The 18,748-nt window shown below is 30.7% G+C and overlaps 1 protein-coding gene, 1 long non-coding RNA gene, 2 other non-coding genes and 1 pseudogene across 4 annotated transcripts; 2 read left to right on the top strand and 3 right to left on the bottom strand.

The window, feature by feature from the left end:
- Positions 1-2,155: 2,155 nt before the first annotated feature.
- Positions 2,156-5,661, bottom strand: LOC132943549 (uncharacterized; annotated as a pseudogene).
- A 1,154-nt stretch (positions 5,662-6,815) lies between these two features.
- On the bottom strand, positions 6,816-8,594 carry LOC132943788 (uncharacterized). Its single transcript, XR_009664370.1, has 3 exons — positions 8,431-8,594; positions 7,089-7,329; positions 6,816-7,021 (listed from the first exon to the last, which is right to left on the bottom strand). It is a non-coding gene; the product is annotated as an uncharacterized LOC132943788 (long non-coding RNA).
- A 180-nt stretch (positions 8,595-8,774) lies between these two features.
- LOC132943787 (uncharacterized) lies at positions 8,775-12,164 on the top strand. Its single transcript, XM_061012889.1, has 4 exons — positions 8,775-8,996; positions 9,068-9,164; positions 9,368-9,606; positions 11,680-12,164. Exons 1-4 carry the CDS (start codon positions 8,916-8,918, stop codon positions 11,749-11,751), a joined length of 489 nt encoding a protein of 162 aa, XP_060868872.1. The 5' UTR covers positions 8,775-8,915; the 3' UTR covers positions 11,752-12,164.
- A 3,714-nt stretch (positions 12,165-15,878) lies between these two features.
- LOC132944028 (small nucleolar RNA U3) lies at positions 15,879-16,082 on the top strand. Its single transcript, XR_009664408.1, has one exon. It is a non-coding gene; the product is annotated as a small nucleolar RNA U3 (small nucleolar RNA).
- Positions 16,083-16,918: 836 nt separating this feature from the next.
- LOC132944027 (small nucleolar RNA U3) lies at positions 16,919-17,122 on the bottom strand. Its single transcript, XR_009664407.1, has one exon. It is a non-coding gene; the product is annotated as a small nucleolar RNA U3 (small nucleolar RNA).
- Between the last annotated feature and the right edge of the window lie 1,626 nt (positions 17,123-18,748).

The raw sequence follows: 18,748 nt of genomic DNA, 5'->3' as shown, positions 1-18,748 counted from the left end.
AATGACAATATTGAAACCACGGACTAAGATTTATGTGATTGTAACCTTGCCTGTTAAAGTATAACAAGTAGTTGCTCAGTGCTCACTACGCATCTACACCTACCAGCTCCGGTAACCAAACTCGAAGTTATTAACCAATAACCTCTCGTAAGTCATAACGTTGCCAGGTAAAATATGAGTAGTCGCTCCCTTTGACGATTTGTACCCAGTTCGCCGACACCCGGTTTTCGACATAAAACCCAATTTTTAATGGTTTTTTAAAAGCCCAAATTATATTTATTTTTATAAATTGTATGATTTCTTAATTTTAATTTTTATAATTTATATTTATTTTATTAATTATATTAAAACGATGTGAATACTGACGATGAAAATTGGGTGAACATGATAATCACCCTATTTTCACCCTCAGCCCACATTCAACTATATTATAGATCCGGTCCCGGAGGATCTCGAGTTAGACGATCTGAACCAGCAGTCAAAAGGGTAATATAAACTAATATTTGATATTTCCCAATTCGACGACAGTCAGTATTCGCATCGTTTTAATATACCTAATTAATGAAATAAATATAAATAGCAAAAATAAAAATTATAAAATAATATTAATAAAAAAGAAACAATTTTGATTCATACAATCTATACAATTTTAAATAAAAATCGATCGTACGAGATTAGGTTTACAAGACATGGGAACTTGGGCAGTGAAGCCGCCCACACCCCACTGGCGACACTCCGACGATTGAATTGTGTTAAGAGGTTAGGCAAAGAGCATTTCGCGACATCCTTTCCTTAGGTTGCATTTCCAAAGGAAAACGAGAAGTAAGTTGACGATACCTACCTATATTATTTATCATTGTTGTTTTTAAGAAATTGTGTGATGACTGTTTGTTAGAACCGATAAGAGTGGGTATAATATGATTGATTTAAATTCAGCAAAAAAATGTTAAGGCGGGTTCCCACGGCGCGTGGCTCGGCGAACTTCGCGCAGCGCGGTTTTTGTACCGAGCCTACATATGTGCTCGGCATATCACGAGCCTACAATTTCTACAGCATTCCCACGGCGCGTGACTTGGCGAGCCACGAGCTTATCCGAGCCGATCAGAGCTCCCTCCCTTTTTTTTAAGCCCAAAATTAAGCCGCCAAATTTCTCAGTTCAAAATGACTAGTGCTCTAGACAAGACGCAAGTTGCTGCTTGCGCAGCAGCGTATTTTGTCATGTTAAGTGGCGAGTATTTAAAAGAAAAATTAAAGAAAAAAGAAAATCCAAGGAAAGAAGATACTGGATGCATGAAATATACAAAAGCCGTACTAGGTAAAACTAAAGTAAAATAATAATTAATTTTAAGTTTTTTTATTCAAATATTTTTTTTAATATTTAAATATAAGTAAATAAGCACCTATTTTATTTATTTATATCAGTGTTTAGTTTTTTAATTTAATATAATATATTATTTATTTATGAAGATAATTTTAAAACTTTTATAAAAGCACATTTTTTTAACTTTAAATAACTAAGTATTTATAATATTAAATAGTTACATATTATACATTATAAGCGAGTGCTTTAACTTATAGTTATTTTTTCGATAGTAAATAAGAATAATTCAAATACAATTATATTTTAGATACAATGCCACAAACTTGTTAGAAGATTTGAGACAAGGACCGTCAAATAAATTCCAAAACTTTTGTAGGATGTCTGCCACAGATTTTGAATACCTTCTTCAAAAAATTGGGCCGATAATATCAAAAATGGATACAAATATGAGGAAGTGTATTCCTGTGCAAGAAAGGCTGGCCGTTACCCTAAGATTTTTAGCCTCGGGAGACAGCTTCAAGAGCTTATCACATTTATTTAAGTTTTCCGTTCAAACTGTTTCCAGATGTGTGCAAGATGTTTACAAAGCTTTAAATCAGGAGTTAAAATCTGAAATAACGGTAAAGTATTTATGTTTAAATTAAAAATAAATTTTACATAAGTATAAAACCTTTAAAAAAAAATAATATAAAAAAAAAATATATATAACAAAATCAAATTTAAAACTGAAAACAAAGTGTAACATAATTATATTTAAAATGAATATAAGCAGTATAAAATGTATGAACAATAACATATAAAGTATTTTCATAATATAACACCTTGTATATTATAAAAAAAAATGTTGTACAATACACGTGTATGCTTTTGGTACCTTAATCCAAACTTTTTTCTCCTACATTGCTATGTTGTGATGGTGTTGGTGATGGATTTTGGAATTGCTGAAAATGTGGAGATGACATGGAGGTTGAGTACTCAGAGGAATTCTGGTTTTGAGATAAATCATAATACGTAGATGGCATAGATGATATGTAGTTGGGCGATGGTTGTGGCTGAAGAGATGCAGATGATGATGATGATGATGCGGTTGAATAATTATCATTGAGTAAATATGGCGAATATGTCGGGAAACTGGTACTTGGATATTGATAATACGATGGTGGCTGTACTATGTGATCAGCAGAATGTTTGAGACGAAACATAATATTATCAATCTCCATCATTGCAATATCTTGTTTTTGTTCACTAAGTGCTTGTAATTTGACGCATAACAGGTCGGTAAAAAGTGAACACTTACTTTTGGCCGGAGTTTGCGAAATTTGTTTTAAAAACGTAAATGCTTCGTCCATCCTGTTTTCAATTTGTTCTACCTTATCGTCAGCTTTTCTTTTCTTTGTTACCTTAACAGATGGGCTTTTGAAATTGTTGTCCAGATTCTGAGGTACATCCATTTCAGAACTACTATTCTTCACTACCATCTGACGAATTTTCCAATTGCTAAAAATAATAAATATTATTTAGTATTTACTATTAGTTATACAGTGGGTTGAATTAATTTTTTATTAAACATTGTATTTGAAATAATGTGTATAATATAATAACAACATAATTTAAAACATTAAAAGTTTCAAGTATCCACAAATAATATCTTTAAATTAAAACAAAATAACTAAAATAGTTATTCTTAGGTAGTTTTAATATATATAATTTCCTCTACAATTATTCATTTAACAACATTTAATTAACTAAAAAATAATTTCCGTGATTTTGGACTGGAATTTTTGTAAATTTAATTTTAAAAAAACTTTTGATTGTAAAAACATTAATTATCTAAGGTTTATTTTCATAATTTTTTTAAATGTTGAAATTATTTGAAATAACTCATTAATTTGAAAACTAAATTTTTAGATTCTGAGCAGAGAGATGAATGTATTAATTTTACAATTATGTGTGTGTTTTTTTATTTGTGTCCGTGTACACGATATGTAGTTGAAATAATGCTTCAATTTTCAACTTCAATATTTTGTTCGATGAGAAAGTGAATCTACTTGGTAATTTTTTTTTTTTTTTTTGGGGAGGGGGGGAAATTAAAAATTCCCAATAGTTTTCAAAAGCAAAATAAAAATTAAGAAAAACGGGAATTTTACGCAAAATCGGTTTTTGACAAAAATCGATTTTGGTTTTTGGTGTAACTCTAAAAAAAATGACCATAAAAACATGAAATTTTCACTGGTTGTTTATATTAGCATTTTCTATACTTGATAAAATTTTCAGAAATTTTATTTGTTTTGAACTGTTTACGGACTTAATCAGTCACTAATATTATAATTTTTTTTTCCTATAAATGTCAATAAAATGTTATTTGTTGGGTATAAAAGCTTGAAAATTTAATACAAGGCTCCTAATCCATTCTTACATAGTAGTGGAAAAATATTAAAAATACATACACATATTTAAAATTTAATAACTATTTTGTAGTTAATAATTTATAAAATATAATTAAAATAATTAAAAATCATTTTTAACCAGTAGCTATTTAAAAAATCTCATATATATTTTTATAAAATATACATAAAATGATAATATTTAAAATACAAAACACAACGTAGTGAAAAATATATAATTTTTGTTTTTTTTTAGTTGCCAAAAAATTCGAGTGGTTGGAAAAATATAGCATCAGACTTTAATGAAAAATGGAATTTCCCCAACTGTCTCGGGGCTATTGACGGAAAACATGTAGTTATCCAAAGCCCTGTCAATAGTGGAACGGAATACTACAATTATAAGGGGACTTTTAGCATTGTGCTCATGGCTGTAGTGAACGCTAATTATGATTTTACTTTTGTGGATATCGGCTGTCAAGGAAGAATCAGCGATGGTGGCGTATTACGAAATACAACGTTTTTTAAAAAATTGGATACGGATGAATTGATATTGCCATACGACGAAATACTCCCTAATACGAATGTGTCGCTACCGTATGTGTTTCTGACGGATGAAGCTTTTGCTCTAAGCACAAATATATTGAAACCATACTCGGGAGTACACGAAAAAGGAAACGCCAAAAGAATTTTCAACTACCGGCTTTCTCGAGCACGCCGAGTAGTTGAAAATGTATTTGGAATTATGGCATCAGTTTTTCGCATATTTAGAGGACCAATACTTCTAGAGCCGGAAAAAGTACAAGAAATTACAATGACTTGTGTATTGTTACATAATTTTTTAAGAAGAAGCAAATCTTCAAGTTCATTATACACACCACCAGGTGTTTTCGATAACGAAAATAATGATGGAATTATAGTTCCAGGCTCTTGGAGGTCTGAACAAAATGATTTAGGTTCCATGTTCCCATTACAAAGAGTACCAAGAAGATCCGGCCTCAACGCAAAAATGGTTAGAGACCAGTTCTCTGAATATTTTGTGACAAGTGGAAAAGTGGCATGGCAAGAACGAGTTTAAATAAAATTATTATTAAAATATAGATGTTTAATATTAGATGTTTCCATTTTTAGAACCAAACCAAATTAATTTATAAAACTAATATAAATTTATATACTATACGAGTATTTGTTTCTTTCATGTTATTTATATTTATTTTCGTACAGCGTATTTTTGTAAGTCGTATAATTAATAGTTATTAATATTACGTATAACGTATAAACATGGTTATTTTGGTAAAATGTGAATACCTATCCTGAACAAAAACATCATTGAGACAGTACCTATAGCCTATAATACATATTATATATACATAATATGTAATATATTGATTCTTATGGACAGCTAAAGTGAATACAGCGTAATCGTATAATATTATATAGATCAAACAATTTGGTATAATTATATAATTAATTTTATAATTAAATTTAAATTAAAACATTACTATTAATTAAAAAAAAACAAAATAAAATAGTTACCTCTGTTGAAATTGTTTTTTTCGCCTCGTAAACATCATGTAGGAATACCATTGCGTTATAGGCAAACCAATCTGGTTTGAAGACATCATTAGTACCACTACCAGTACCCATACTTACTCTGACTTTGTTTAAAAGTTTTCTATAAGTAGCCATCAGTGAGTCTTTTTTTTTTTCATTTCTGTTATATCAGTTTTGACACTAAAATCATTACAAAAATACAAATATAAGTAATTAAAAACAAATATTTTATTTCAATAAAAATAAAAAATAGTTTGCTACCTACCTTAGTTTGCTTTCTATGTCTTTCCAAGCATCGTGAACTATATTCCTGTTTTTATGATCTCTATGGCGTGGATTCCAAATTGCCGGATGTGCTTCGTATAGTCCTAAAAACTCTAGAACCTCCTCATTGGTCCATTCCATTTTTTTTATAATTTATTTCTTATCAGTTCAATTTAATATGTATTTTGAAAAGCATATAAAATTTAAATAAAATAAAAATTCACCACTGTAGCTAGGCTCACCAAACTGCATGCCTGTGGGAACGCTGTTTAAATGCGCGGCTCGTTTACTTTTTCGCGGACACATCGGACCGACAATTTTCGGATAGACACGAGCCTAGCCGAGCTATACCGCGCCTAGACGAGCTAGAGCGTTCCCACGGCGCGTGTAGTTTACCAAGCCAGCGCATTTGACTCGTGACTCGCCGAGCCACGCGCCGTGGGAACCCGCCTTAAAAGCTAAGGTAATAAGTCTGGTGATTAGTCAGATAGTGGTGAAGGGCTTGGTTTGGATCCCGAGGTAATGTGATGATAGGAGATTTGGGGTTGTGCAATTTTGTGTGATTGAATGGGGATTTTGGGGAGGAAACCTTTTTGAAGTGGTAGATTTACATTTTTAGGAGTGGTTAAATTTTGAAGTTGGATTTCGTATTTTTTGGAGTTGTTTGTGTGTAGGTCCACCTCTATAGTGGCAGAGTACGTGTTGACCATAGAATTTTATCAAGATTAATAAAAAAAAGTGGGTAAGTGGATGTTGCTCTGCTGTACAGTAGGTTACAAGTGGGTCAATGTATACATGTATATATTATATATAATGGATTATATTCAACTTGAATTCAATGAAATAGGTAATATCATTATATGAGAAAAACGATTCTGAGCGGAGACTGCTTGTCAGTCTGGATTTTTTATATTGTTATTATTTATTATAGCCTGTAGGCTGTAAGTTAAATTAATGTTAAAATATTATTATTTTTTATTCGTTGCTAATGTGATAATTGATAAACAAAGCGTTGGAAATTAAAATCCTATTTTTAAGTGTTTTTTTTGTAATTTGTTGGTAGTTTTTCCCGTGGCATTAAATAACTATTGAGAAAATCGAAAAATGACCTTTCTAAAGTACCATTTTGTTACAATTTGCTAAAAGATAAGGTACTAAATGTTGAAATCGAAGCTTTCCTTCTGGTAAAAATTGTATGTACAGGATAAAAAAAATAAAAAAATAAATATATATATATATAAATAAACACCACTAGCTTCCTAGCTCCGCTCAGAATCTAATAAAAAGTGTAAATAAAAGACATATTGTATTTATATACTTAGCCCGCCCCCCCCCCCCATACAAAATTCCTGGCTACGCCACTGAAACTTGGCATCTCTATTCACTGGAATTGAACTAGCTCGCGCGTTTTTGAGGTTCTTCGATGTTAATTTAAGTGTGGTCGTTTGGAGGATGAAAGTGATGCCGAATATAGTTTTGAAGTGGTCATCCTTGGCCAGGTCTACGAAGAAAAGAAGAAGTGGTAGAAGTACCTAGTTGTTTTTCGTTGTTTTATATTCACTAGGTACTTGCAATATTGTGAGGTCGAAATTTTCAAGTGCTGATTTTATATCTTCACATGAAGTATGGTTGGGTGGAGCAATGGAGGTCGCGTTCTACTCTGAAGGGGTTTTCACATTGTGGTTGATATGTGTGAAATTATGAATTTTTTTGGTCAGATAATAAATCAATTATTTGACGATATCCGTTGGAAGTTTTGGCTTGGACTTTGAAATTTTTTGAGCGGATTTTCAGTGGAACCGGTTTTCTCTGAAAAGATTTATTAGTGATTTGATTAAGATGTTGTAGGTAGACGAAATTTTTTGAGCGGATTTTCAGTGGAACCGGTTTTCTCTGAAAAGATTTATTAGTGATTTGATTAAGATGTTGTAGGTAGACGAGTTTTTGATTGGCACATGGTAATGGAAATTGGAGATATCGAATCTTTTTTGGAGGTATTTCGGATATTATCGTATCTGTGGGTTCTGTAGGAATGTGAGGAAAAGCCTTGCAAGAGGTTTCTCCTGTATCTATATGGTTATGTCTTATGTCGTATGCGTGATATAATATTTAAAATAAAATAAAAATGCGGCTATGTCTACGCCACTGGGTTGCAAGCTAGGACATAAAACAACAATAAATTATGATTTCCACGATGTTGTATTCGCGGTATTTAAACGATACATAAAAATAAAATAAAATAAATTAAATCAGGGATGGGCAACTCAATGCTACTAGAGGGCCAATTTTGAATGTGTGAAAATCTATCGGGCCAGAGAACATAGAAAGCAAAAAAAAAAAAAACATTATGTTAACTATACCCCTATAAATAATATAATATGATTTACATTTAAATATTTAATACTAGTTAAGAATTTATTTCTACTTTTTAAGATAAACATTATATCGAATTTCATAATTTTATAAATATAATAAAATAAAATGTTTCACATTAAATATTCTTAGTACAGTACCTAACCTAACTAATAAGTACTAAGTAGGGCAGAGGATTTGTAGCATTTGCATATTTGTTTTGAACAGTCACGAAAATAGCAGAGTACAAAACAAATAATTTTCATACTTTTACAAAGCTATTTTTAAAATTTTGTTTTGAATATAAATGCATATTTTGGGTCTTTTTGGTTAAAAAATGTTTGTCGTATAATATTGTTGACTGTCCGCGGGCACTCGTTTTTCCTAGAATCGCTTGAGGTTCGAAGATATTCTTCACCAATAATATAATTTGCTGTAATCACGAACTACTACATGCATCCCAGCCAGGACCTTCTCAAGGGAAAATAGTGAACTAGGCAAAATCAAATTTTTCCGCCCCTAACAGTATAATATTATCATTATTTTGAAAATGCCTACCTCTTACTAAATTGCTGCTTAAGTGCCGCTCTAGGCGTAGGCCTATGTCGCCTACCCCTTGAGCCGGGCCTGGTCCCAGCCATCGGGACAAATGTTCTGTCTATAGTCTGTACCAAATAAGAGCGCTCTTATTTGGTACAGAGTATATTTTCAACAATTTTCATCTATTCTGTGGCAATCACGATTTAAGATATATCTTAAATCGTGGTGGCAATACACCTCGGATACCAAGATTGTTCTATGTGGATACCAAGGTTACCAACCATGTTGGATAACGACAATGTTTGTAATCAGCCGGTAAAACTGTTATCAATCTCCTATCAATGATAATATTGATATAAATATTAATTATTAACCACGAGGACGATAATTATTATTAATTTTGCCCGATGAACACAGTCGTGCTTGTACGCACAGGTCACGAATTAAGATATTCTACAATATCGTTAAGATCTTAGTTGGTGACTGGTGTATTACGTACAATCATGTCTTTATTTATTCTAAGCCATGAAACGAATTTTGAGCACATAATTGGCGTGCTGTTCAACAATTGGACCGCGCTCAAAGTAAATATTATTTAGATATTGCTACAAAACACATTTTAAAATTATTTATTATTATTATTTTTACATTCAAGTTGGCTGTCGAACATGGCATGGGTGGATCGTCTGAAGTCATGCAATTCAAAATAAGTGATCTAATAAAGAACATACACGAGTGTCTTCGGAAGTCTGGTTTGTATATTATCTTAAGTAGTTTTTCGAGTTATTATTATAAAATACCCATCTGATATTTAAATTTTACAAGACATTAATTATTTATTTAAGGTACCTAATATTGATAATTGTTGTTATTTGTTTGCTAAAATACTAATAAATTATGAAGTCTAGTGTTTAGAAAGTTAAAATAATTATTTATTTAATCCATCATAATGAAGGTGACAACATGTGTTGGACGAGTATATCTGATATTATTGAAGACGTGATGGATGTTGGGTTTGATGTTGTACTTGAAGATGCTTCTGCTGATGATTTAAGTAAACATATTTGTAATCTCTACTCTGATTGGAACCAGTCGTTAGATGGCCGAACAAAAGTTATAGATGAACTCAGAAGTCTACCTACAATAATTCCTATTCAAATTGTTCCAGTAAGACCAATACGTGAAAAACAAAAGGTAATTTGTATAACATTAGTGTTCTATGTTTTTGTTTGTTGTGATAAAATAATTTAATAGTTATCCAACCTTTTTAATGTTATTCGGTTTATTTCTATTTAGATTTTAAATAAATAACAAATTTCCGATAATTCAACGCAATTAAAAAAACATCTGTCATTTATTTGAGGTTGTTAATTGAATGCACTGACTAAATAATAAAACAATTAATTATTTATGCTATGCTTACTATTTATAATTAAATATATTCTTTTCGTTCTATATTTTATTGATAAAGATTATGACTATTAAAATAATTATGCTTAAAACATCTGTGCCTGTGTCACAATTATACAATATACTAGCTGAATTACCCGGCTTTGCCCGAGTGTAAATTATTTTTGTATCACCATTCACCATATACCCCATTTGCTGTCTATAACATCTTGCCAAAAATTTCTTAGACTTATGAGATTAATATATTATAATAGGTATCGTGAAAATTCCAAGCCTCAAGCTATCATTAGTTAGGCTCTACGTTGATCAGTCAGTGAGTTAGTCAGGATACGTTTAATTATATTATAGCCATCCAACCCGGCAATGTGATTATGCGATTAGTATATTTTCAGACCCGGCGAGGTACCTAGTACATACTTAATTACAAATGTTTTATTAACTCGTTGTTTATGATGTGCATGTGTTAGTTCCTGCCTTCCCGGGACAACGGTTGAAAAGTTAGCGTTAGGAATTTCCTTTTATACCAAGTTATAAGGTTTTGCTCAAATATTATAATGTACAGGTCTAAAATTATATTCAATCATAACCAATAGCAACCTTACAATAAACAAAAATATATTATGGCAGATGAATTACAAAGTGTTCGAAAAGCCCTAAATTGTTTATGGTTAATATAGGCGCAATTTCAATAAAAAAAACTGAGGGTGCTTAAGATCTGCATTTTCTGGACATTTATAATTATGAGGCAGTAATATCTTTTTTGAGCAAAAATGTTTTATAAGTTTTAACAATTCAATATTGAACACTCAGCCGAACTAATTGGTAGTGTGAGTGCCACCTGTAATTGATACAGTCTTCATTAAGTTCATACAGTCATTCAATAAAATATGAAACAAAACTTATGAAAAACAGTCATGTGCATCTGTCATGTCAATGAGAACCGCATAACCTAACTCAAATAGTTTAGAATCTAGGTCTAGACCCTTTCCCCTTTGCAACTTAGTACTTTGCTTGTAAAAAAAAAAAATTAAATAACAATTTATTACCTTTTGTCCACTTCAACCTATTTTCTATTTGGCTACATAGTTTTTTTAGTCTGCATAAACTTACCAGCAATAACTTAATTGTATATTTTGTTGCATATCACATTTCTTAACCTAATTTTTAATTCTGATAATATTTATTGTTTATGTTTTGCAACAGGTAGCAACACACCTGTACACTATCTTAATATATACATATACACATACATATATAAAAAACTAAGTTCCTTTTTTATGTCTGGATAACCTTGGAAAATACCAAACAGATTCAAATGTGGAGTTTTCCAATTTAAATAGCATAGTGTACACTATGGAGCAGGTTATAAGTATTCTTCATGGGCATAGTTTGGTTTTAAATACAGCCCCCATTTAAAACTATAATTTCGGATAAAATGTAAAAATGAAAGTAAACACCATGATGTGGCTACAAAAGTTTCCATGGGGGCTGTAGCTTCCATAGCCCCCATGCATACTATGCTCATGGTATTGTTTTATGAACTCAAATTATGCCTATGGAATATTGAGCAATAAAATAGAAATACGATAATGCCCCTTTCTGTCCAGTAAAATAAAATTTAAAAAATGGTAAAACTCTCTTGAGAATCTATAAAAAAAAATTAAATATCTGTCAGTAAAAACCTAAACCTAAGGTACACTGAAACAAACTGAGATACAATATAGCTTCATATTATGTTTTGTTAATTTTTTGCCTTGGGCAAAGTTATATAGCTAGTATATTGTAGTATTGTACATATATTCATATTAACATATATATTTATTTTATATTTAATTATATTATCTTGTTTTAATTTAGAAAGATGATTCATCGTCTAGTGAAGAGTCTGAAGCCTGTGATGATGGATGGACAGTGGTGAAACATAAATAAAACTTACCAGCAATATGTTTTACTTTCTTTTGTTTATGAAATAATAATGAATTTTATTAGGTAATGGGCTGTTGTAATGTGCTGTTTTTTATAACAAAACATTTAATTTTCATATGAGTATACTAACTATAGTATTTATAAACTCTTTTATGTTATAATTCCTAACTATATAAATGTATATTATTAATATTTAGTAATTTTTCTTGTACAATTATGATTGCAAATTAGATAAAAAAATAATTTTTAAATGCATAATTTATAACCTCCTAAATTATGATGTTGACTTGTCCTTTTTGGATAGACATTATACAGATTACAGAATGTCACAATGTTTGTCCCTGTCAAAAGGCAATACAAATATTTTTTTTTTTATTGAAAAATTAAAGTTTTTGAAAGTTATTCAAAAGCCACAATCAAGTCTTCTATTTTTGGTTTAGGTCAACTCTTACTTAATTTATAAAATATAGCAAAGGTAATGTTGAAAAAAATATATAATATAGGGTTTAATATTATATAATAAAATAAAAGTACTTAGCGTTAGATATCATTATAAATTTAAAGTAAGCATTAATTTAAAACAATTTTTAATAATTAGGAGATATTTAAATATACTAATTAATTTGTAGCTAAAAAAATTATATTACTGAATGATTTACAAAAAAAAAAAGTTTGTAAAACTTGAAATTTTACTCAAAACTAGTCTTCTACAAAATTGATTTTGTTTTTTTGTAATGACATTTTCAATTGTGTATACATGATAAAAATTTTAAAATATTTTGGTTCCCCCGTATTTTGTTGTTGAGTTTGGACGATTGCATAATATCTTGAACAAAAATGTACATAGATTTCATAACAATACAAATACATTATTTTATTTAATGTAATTTTTATATAAATTAATTAACAAGTGAGTTATGAACATTTTTAATTTACGCTATATTATTTATGCATAATTTACTAAAAAATTGAACTATCATAAAAAATCCACATACAAACACAAATAATGTACTTACCGTCAAGTTTCATAATTGGTTGATTCCCTCTAATTTTTAAACTAATGGAGTTAAATGCGTTTTCCTGATCGTACATTTTCTATGTTACGCACTTGTAAGACGAAGACAAGTGACAACACATGGCCGTGTAGCATCCTCTTAATACTGAGTATACTAGAACTATCCCGGACATTAATCTATTAACATTTCACCAACATTTAAATACACACTATAATCCACTGTTATACACCTTAACTTTTGTATTAATTGTTTACCATCAGTCACTCCCCAAAAACCCGACACGCAGAATAAAGTGTAAACGAGTAACCTTCCTACTGCAGTAATGCAGTACTGTCTTAATAGATATGTTAGTCTGTTGTCAATGATGGATGGATTTCCTCGTCATATGCCATTCATGCTTATAGCTGGGAAAGTTAGTCACATTTTCAACTAATTAAAGTTAAGTTACTTTAGGTAATATAAAAAGTAACAAAGTTAGAATATAAGTCAGTTTTTGAAATTTATCAAATTTCTAACTTAGTTAGAAGTTAGTTTGGTGAAAATAGTAACAGTTAGAAGTGGGTTTTTTATTAGTTTAAAATATAAATTTACAAAACAGTTTTTTCAAATGTAATATATTACATAAATTAATTATTAAGTAAGTAGGTAACTAACTTGAATTAATGGTGAGGGATAATAAATTAAATTGAACAATACTGTCAACTGATAATTTAATAAAATTTTTCAAATAGGTAGATAATAACCTTAGTTTCTTGGAATATTAGTCATTACTCATTAGAATATAGAAAGTTTAACAAAATAAAAAATAGAAAAATTCAATAAATGAAAAAAAAAATACAAAAATACCTAACTAGTTAGATTACATTATTTTACACATTAAATTAAACTAGTTCAGTTAGTGCCCAGCTTTGTTTATGCTATAGGTACAAGGTACTTATCAAATTCGTTACCTATTTGACTTGCAAATTTATTAACACAAATAAATCGATCATTTTAAATTATCAAGAAACATGGAAACAACTGTTTTATCTTTTTATGCTTCATGTAAAAATATACCTAACTATAGTACATGCTTATTTTAAAAATTGTAACAAGATTTCTACGTTTGTAGCCATGGGGTGGGAGGGGGGCAGTGGGCCATGCCATCCAACCGTCGGCCGTATCAACGTTTTTTCACTGTATTAAAAGGAGGTTTAGAAGCTGTTCGTGGAAATATTGATAGCTAATTCAAAGATATATTGAATGAAGTTACTTCAATTGCTACCAAAGTAAATATTGAAATAAAAATACTACGTGTATGTGGAAGACAAATAAATAGATTAAACGTACAAAAAAGTCCTGAAGAATACTACCGAATATCAATTATTATTCCTTTCCTTGATAGTATTTTACAACAACTACAAACTATATTTAATCAACAATTGAAAGAAGTCATAGCACTTGAAGGGTTACCCCTGCCAATTTTAGTGAATACAATAATTACTCCATATTAAGTGCTGCATCACAGTATGAAAATGCTTTAATAAACCTCAAATAAGCAGAGTTAACTATGTGGCGAAACCAGTGGAAAGATAGTACAGCAGAAAAACCAGAGTCAGCTATAGAAGCATTACGTTATTGTAAAAATATATTACCCCTAATGTAAAATTACTACTACAAATATTTGCAACTTTACCGGTTACATCAGCGACACCGGAACGCATATTTTTAACTCTTAAATTATTGAAGAATGAACGAAGAGAGACTAAATAGGTTAGCTATGGCAAAGATAAACAAATCCGAAGAAATCACAGAAGAAGTAGTACTCAATGTTTTTTCTTCAAAATATCATCGACGTTTATTATTATTAGATTGGTAAAAATGAAGTTAAATTTAAATTTAATTATATTAAATTAAAAATGTCAACTGTTATTGTTAATTATTGTTGATTTTGTTTTTTAGTATTTTGAATTTGCCCCGCCTCATTTTAAAATCCTGGCTACACCACTGACTTGTGATCAATAATTGTCCAAAATAGTATTCTCAAAATATCGATATCAAAAAAAAATTGTGGATAGTGATTAATGATGAGTGATGATACTCATTATTATGACGTGTTGGTATCTACATCGTATATATAGTCTTGTAGGCTGTAGAGCTCGTAGATTCGTATATATTTGCTTCATAGGCGCGAATTGGGGGGGGGAGGGCTATGCCCAAAATCAAAAACCTAGGACATACAATTTTAAAATGCTATATTGCAATGGTTCAGCCACCCCACCCCCCAAGTCAAAAGTTGAAATTGCGCCTATAGTCGATTGAACTTCGTATAGGTAGTAACTATAGTAGGTAAGTAAAGTAAGTGGAAATAGTGTGATTACTGATTAAATATTAAGCATATTTATACAGATTATTTAGAACATATTATTTTACAATTTTAAGGTCATATTGCACTATTTTTGTAAAAAAAACATAACGAACAATTTGGAGACATTAAACATTTTAGTTTTTTTTTCCAATTATTGTCGATAAATAATTTTTCACCCTGCCGAAAAACATGAAAATTTAATACAAGGTTCCTCATAAATTGACATTAGGTATAGTATAGGTAGGTATTTTTAAGATGAAAGTTGACCATAAACCCAAAATAATTTTTTATGAGAGTTGAAGAATTTAGAATTTTGATAAAATCATATAAATATTTGCTCAATAAAATATTTGTGTTAATACTGAAGACAGTTTTAGCAACTAACTTTAGTTAATAGGTCCATACTTAGTATGTAGGAGGTACCTACAAATTATAATTAATAGATAATTATACTCGTACTGCCTAGCAGTACTGTCTGTATTAGTGATAGTTATGGCGAAAGCCGTCAATAGATGGCTCTGCCGTCAAACACTCATTGATACGCTGCGTCGATAGGTGTCATTGGCGCTTTTTCAGAACGTCAAACTATTTTATTGTATACGTTCATCAATTTAATAACATAATCGACTAAAACAGTGAGTCAGACGATAATTCAGTCAATGAATTCAGTTCTCATAGTGCCGAAATCTGATGTGCCAATCAGTGCGTTACTTGTGTTAAGCAGCCGTCGCCTGTTATAAGTATGGGCCAGTGTCATTGACAACATCAAGATCATACTTCACAGGATCATTTCTGTAGTATGCATCGTCCCCTCCAGGTGCAAATCTGGAGTCGTCATTAGCTACGATGATGAGACTTGTCCATGTACCAGAGCGTGAGACCGCCGGTGGTCTGCTGTTCGCAGTAATGACCATTCAGCAACGATGATCGCAACCAGCTCTGCTGGAAGGTATATGGACAGTCTGAGTAGTCCACTATAATTATTAATCGTTGATTAGAATAAAACTCTAGTTTGTTTGCTCAGTGGTTTTGCATTAACTTAACTAATACTTATTAGATAAAAACATGTTGTAAAAATACTATGCATTTTTCTTGTAATTAATAATATTAAATAATGTTTAACGCTTCAGTCACCATACACTATTCATTTGCTCCCCTATCTACTACATACATTAGGACATTTAATTTATACTCATCACATTTAAAGAATTTATAAAACCATATACTATGTACGTTTTAAATGAAAAGTGATCTCTTCTAGCTCCACAGTAATGTTGTGTTTAACACACAAGTGTTCTCTTAATTTATGAGGACGTTACATCGACATTTGTTGTTTCCGTCGAGTGACGTGACATTCATTACAAGTGCGTAACATAGCAAATTTTTCACTCGGAAGATCACGTCTAAATCTGTTAGTTTAAATAATAGAGTGAATTTACCTCTAATAAAATTTAAAGGTTAGATTGTTATGTAGGGCATCTCATAGGTTTTTTATTCCAATTTAATGTAATTTGTCTCCAAAATCATGATTCATTCTTATAATATACTATAAAGATATAAAATTAAATTAAAATTTCAATGACAAATTCACAATCCTCAAAATTATAAGTATCAATATGTAAACATTGCCGTTTAGGAATAGAGGAAGTGGTTTTAAATATTTAATAAGAAATAATTATAGTCGGCTCATGGCGACAACTAACTCAAAACACATTGAATAACTGTTGTATATTATCAACAACAATGCAAAACCACTGAGCAAACAAACTAGAGTTTTATTCTAATCAACGATTAATAATTATAGTGGACTACTCAGACTGTCCATATACCTTCCAGCAGAGCTGGTTGCGATCATCGTTGCTGAATGGTCATTACTGCGAACAGCAGACCACCGGCGGTCTCACGCTCTGGTACATGGACAAGTCTCATCATCGTAGCTAATGACGACTCCAGATTTGCACCTGGAGGGGACGATGCATACTACAGAAATGATCCTGTGAAGTATGATCTTGATGTTGTCAATGACACTGGCCCATACTTATAACAGGCGACGGCTGCTTAACACAAGTAACGCACTGATTGGCACATCAGATTTCGGCACTATGAGAACTGAATTCATTGACTGAATTATCGTCTGACTCACTGTTTTAGTCGATTATGTTATTAAATTGATGAACGTATACAATAAAATAGTTTGACGTTCTGAAAAAGCGCCAATGACACCTATCGACGCAGCGTATCAATGAGTGTTTGACGGCAGAGCCATCTATTGACGGCTTTCGCCATAACTATCACTAATACAGACAGTACGAGTATAATTATCAGGTCCATTTCAATGGCCCCCCCACTTTCGAAATTTGAACTTCTGACCACGCCAAACGTTTGTGCATCGTTTGTGCAGAAATGTGCACCAAGTCCAATCGTTTGTTCACAAAAACTGAAAGCTCTATCCCTAAAACAAAATGGGGAAGGGGGGCCATTGAAACGGTAGCCCCCCACATTGAATATTTGGATTTTTGAATGTGCCAAACGTTTGTGCATCGTTCGTGCAGAAATGTGCACCAGGTCCTGACGTTTGTGCACAAAAACTCCCAGCGCTATCCAAAAAACAAAGTGGGGGGGCCATTGAAACGAGACACCCTCTTTTTGGAAAATTGAAATTTTTAAGGTGCCAAACGTTTGTGCATCGTTTGTGCAGAAATGTGCACCAGGTCCCGATGTTTGTGCACAAAAACTCCCAGCGCTATCCAAAAAACAAAGTGAGGGGTATTAACACGAGGGTCCCCCTTTTTTGAAATTTTAAATATTTGTCATATTAATAAATGTTGTTTACGTACCTAATATGTTTAATAGAATTTTGCTATTGCCATGTAAACGTCTAGAAATAGTAGGGCAGTAGGTTCATAATATATTATATTTAAATATTGTATTATAATAATATGAATAATATAATAATATTATGTTTTAAATATTCCTAGGTTATTTAAAAATTAAATACAAGTGTTTCTAAAATACAAATACAAAAATCTTAATTTAAAATATCTAAAAACATAACTACCGCTTATAAATTATAACCACAGGTTAGCAATACTAACTTAAAAATAATAAGTTATAAATTAATATAATAATTGCTTAAGTCGTATACAATCGAACGCAACTTAACCTAATAACTATTAGTTGTTACATCTTATAATACGATTATAATTTACTGTTACTAAAATAAACATTATTATTTATATGTAATATTATACCCACTCAGCACTCAATATTTTTATAATTGGCAATAAAACATACATTTGCACCAATAAACACATTATCTTTCTTAAATTATTGTTAGAAGCAATCATAATAAAATATACAGCAAGTTTATAATTTAAGTTAATTTTTTTAAAAAATATTAAAAATAATATCGATTTCTTGTGTTAAATTAACAAAATTGTTTTAATACTATATTAATTAAACAAACAAATCTGAATTCTTTCAGTACACACTACACCAGTGGTCGGCAACCGGCGGCCGCTTTAAATTCTACGACAACGACATTTAATCGAATATTATATCAAAAAAATCATATTGTATAAAATATATAATTGAACGTTTCTATCAGTCATATTTTATAATGGTAGATATACCTTGA

The sequence above is a fragment of the Metopolophium dirhodum genome, chromosome 4, assembly GCF_019925205.1.
Source record: "Metopolophium dirhodum isolate CAU chromosome 4, ASM1992520v1, whole genome shotgun sequence".
In the NCBI taxonomy this organism is placed as follows: domain Eukaryota; kingdom Metazoa; phylum Arthropoda; class Insecta; order Hemiptera; family Aphididae; genus Metopolophium; species Metopolophium dirhodum.
This window is presented reverse-complemented; position numbering and strand designations above follow the sequence as displayed.

Excerpts from the sequence above, each read along its gene's own strand:
- LOC132943787 (XM_061012889.1), top strand. The coding sequence starts at position 8,916 with ATGTCTTTATTTATTCTAAGCCATGAAACGAATTTTGAGCACATAATT. Across the intron at positions 9,165-9,367 it reads CGAGTGTCTTCGGAAGTCTG|GTGACAACATGTGTTGGACG; the intron begins GTTTGTATATTA and ends ATCATAATGAAG. Across the intron at positions 9,607-11,679 it reads CAATACGTGAAAAACAAAAG|AAAGATGATTCATCGTCTAG; the intron begins GTAATTTGTATA and ends GTTTTAATTTAG.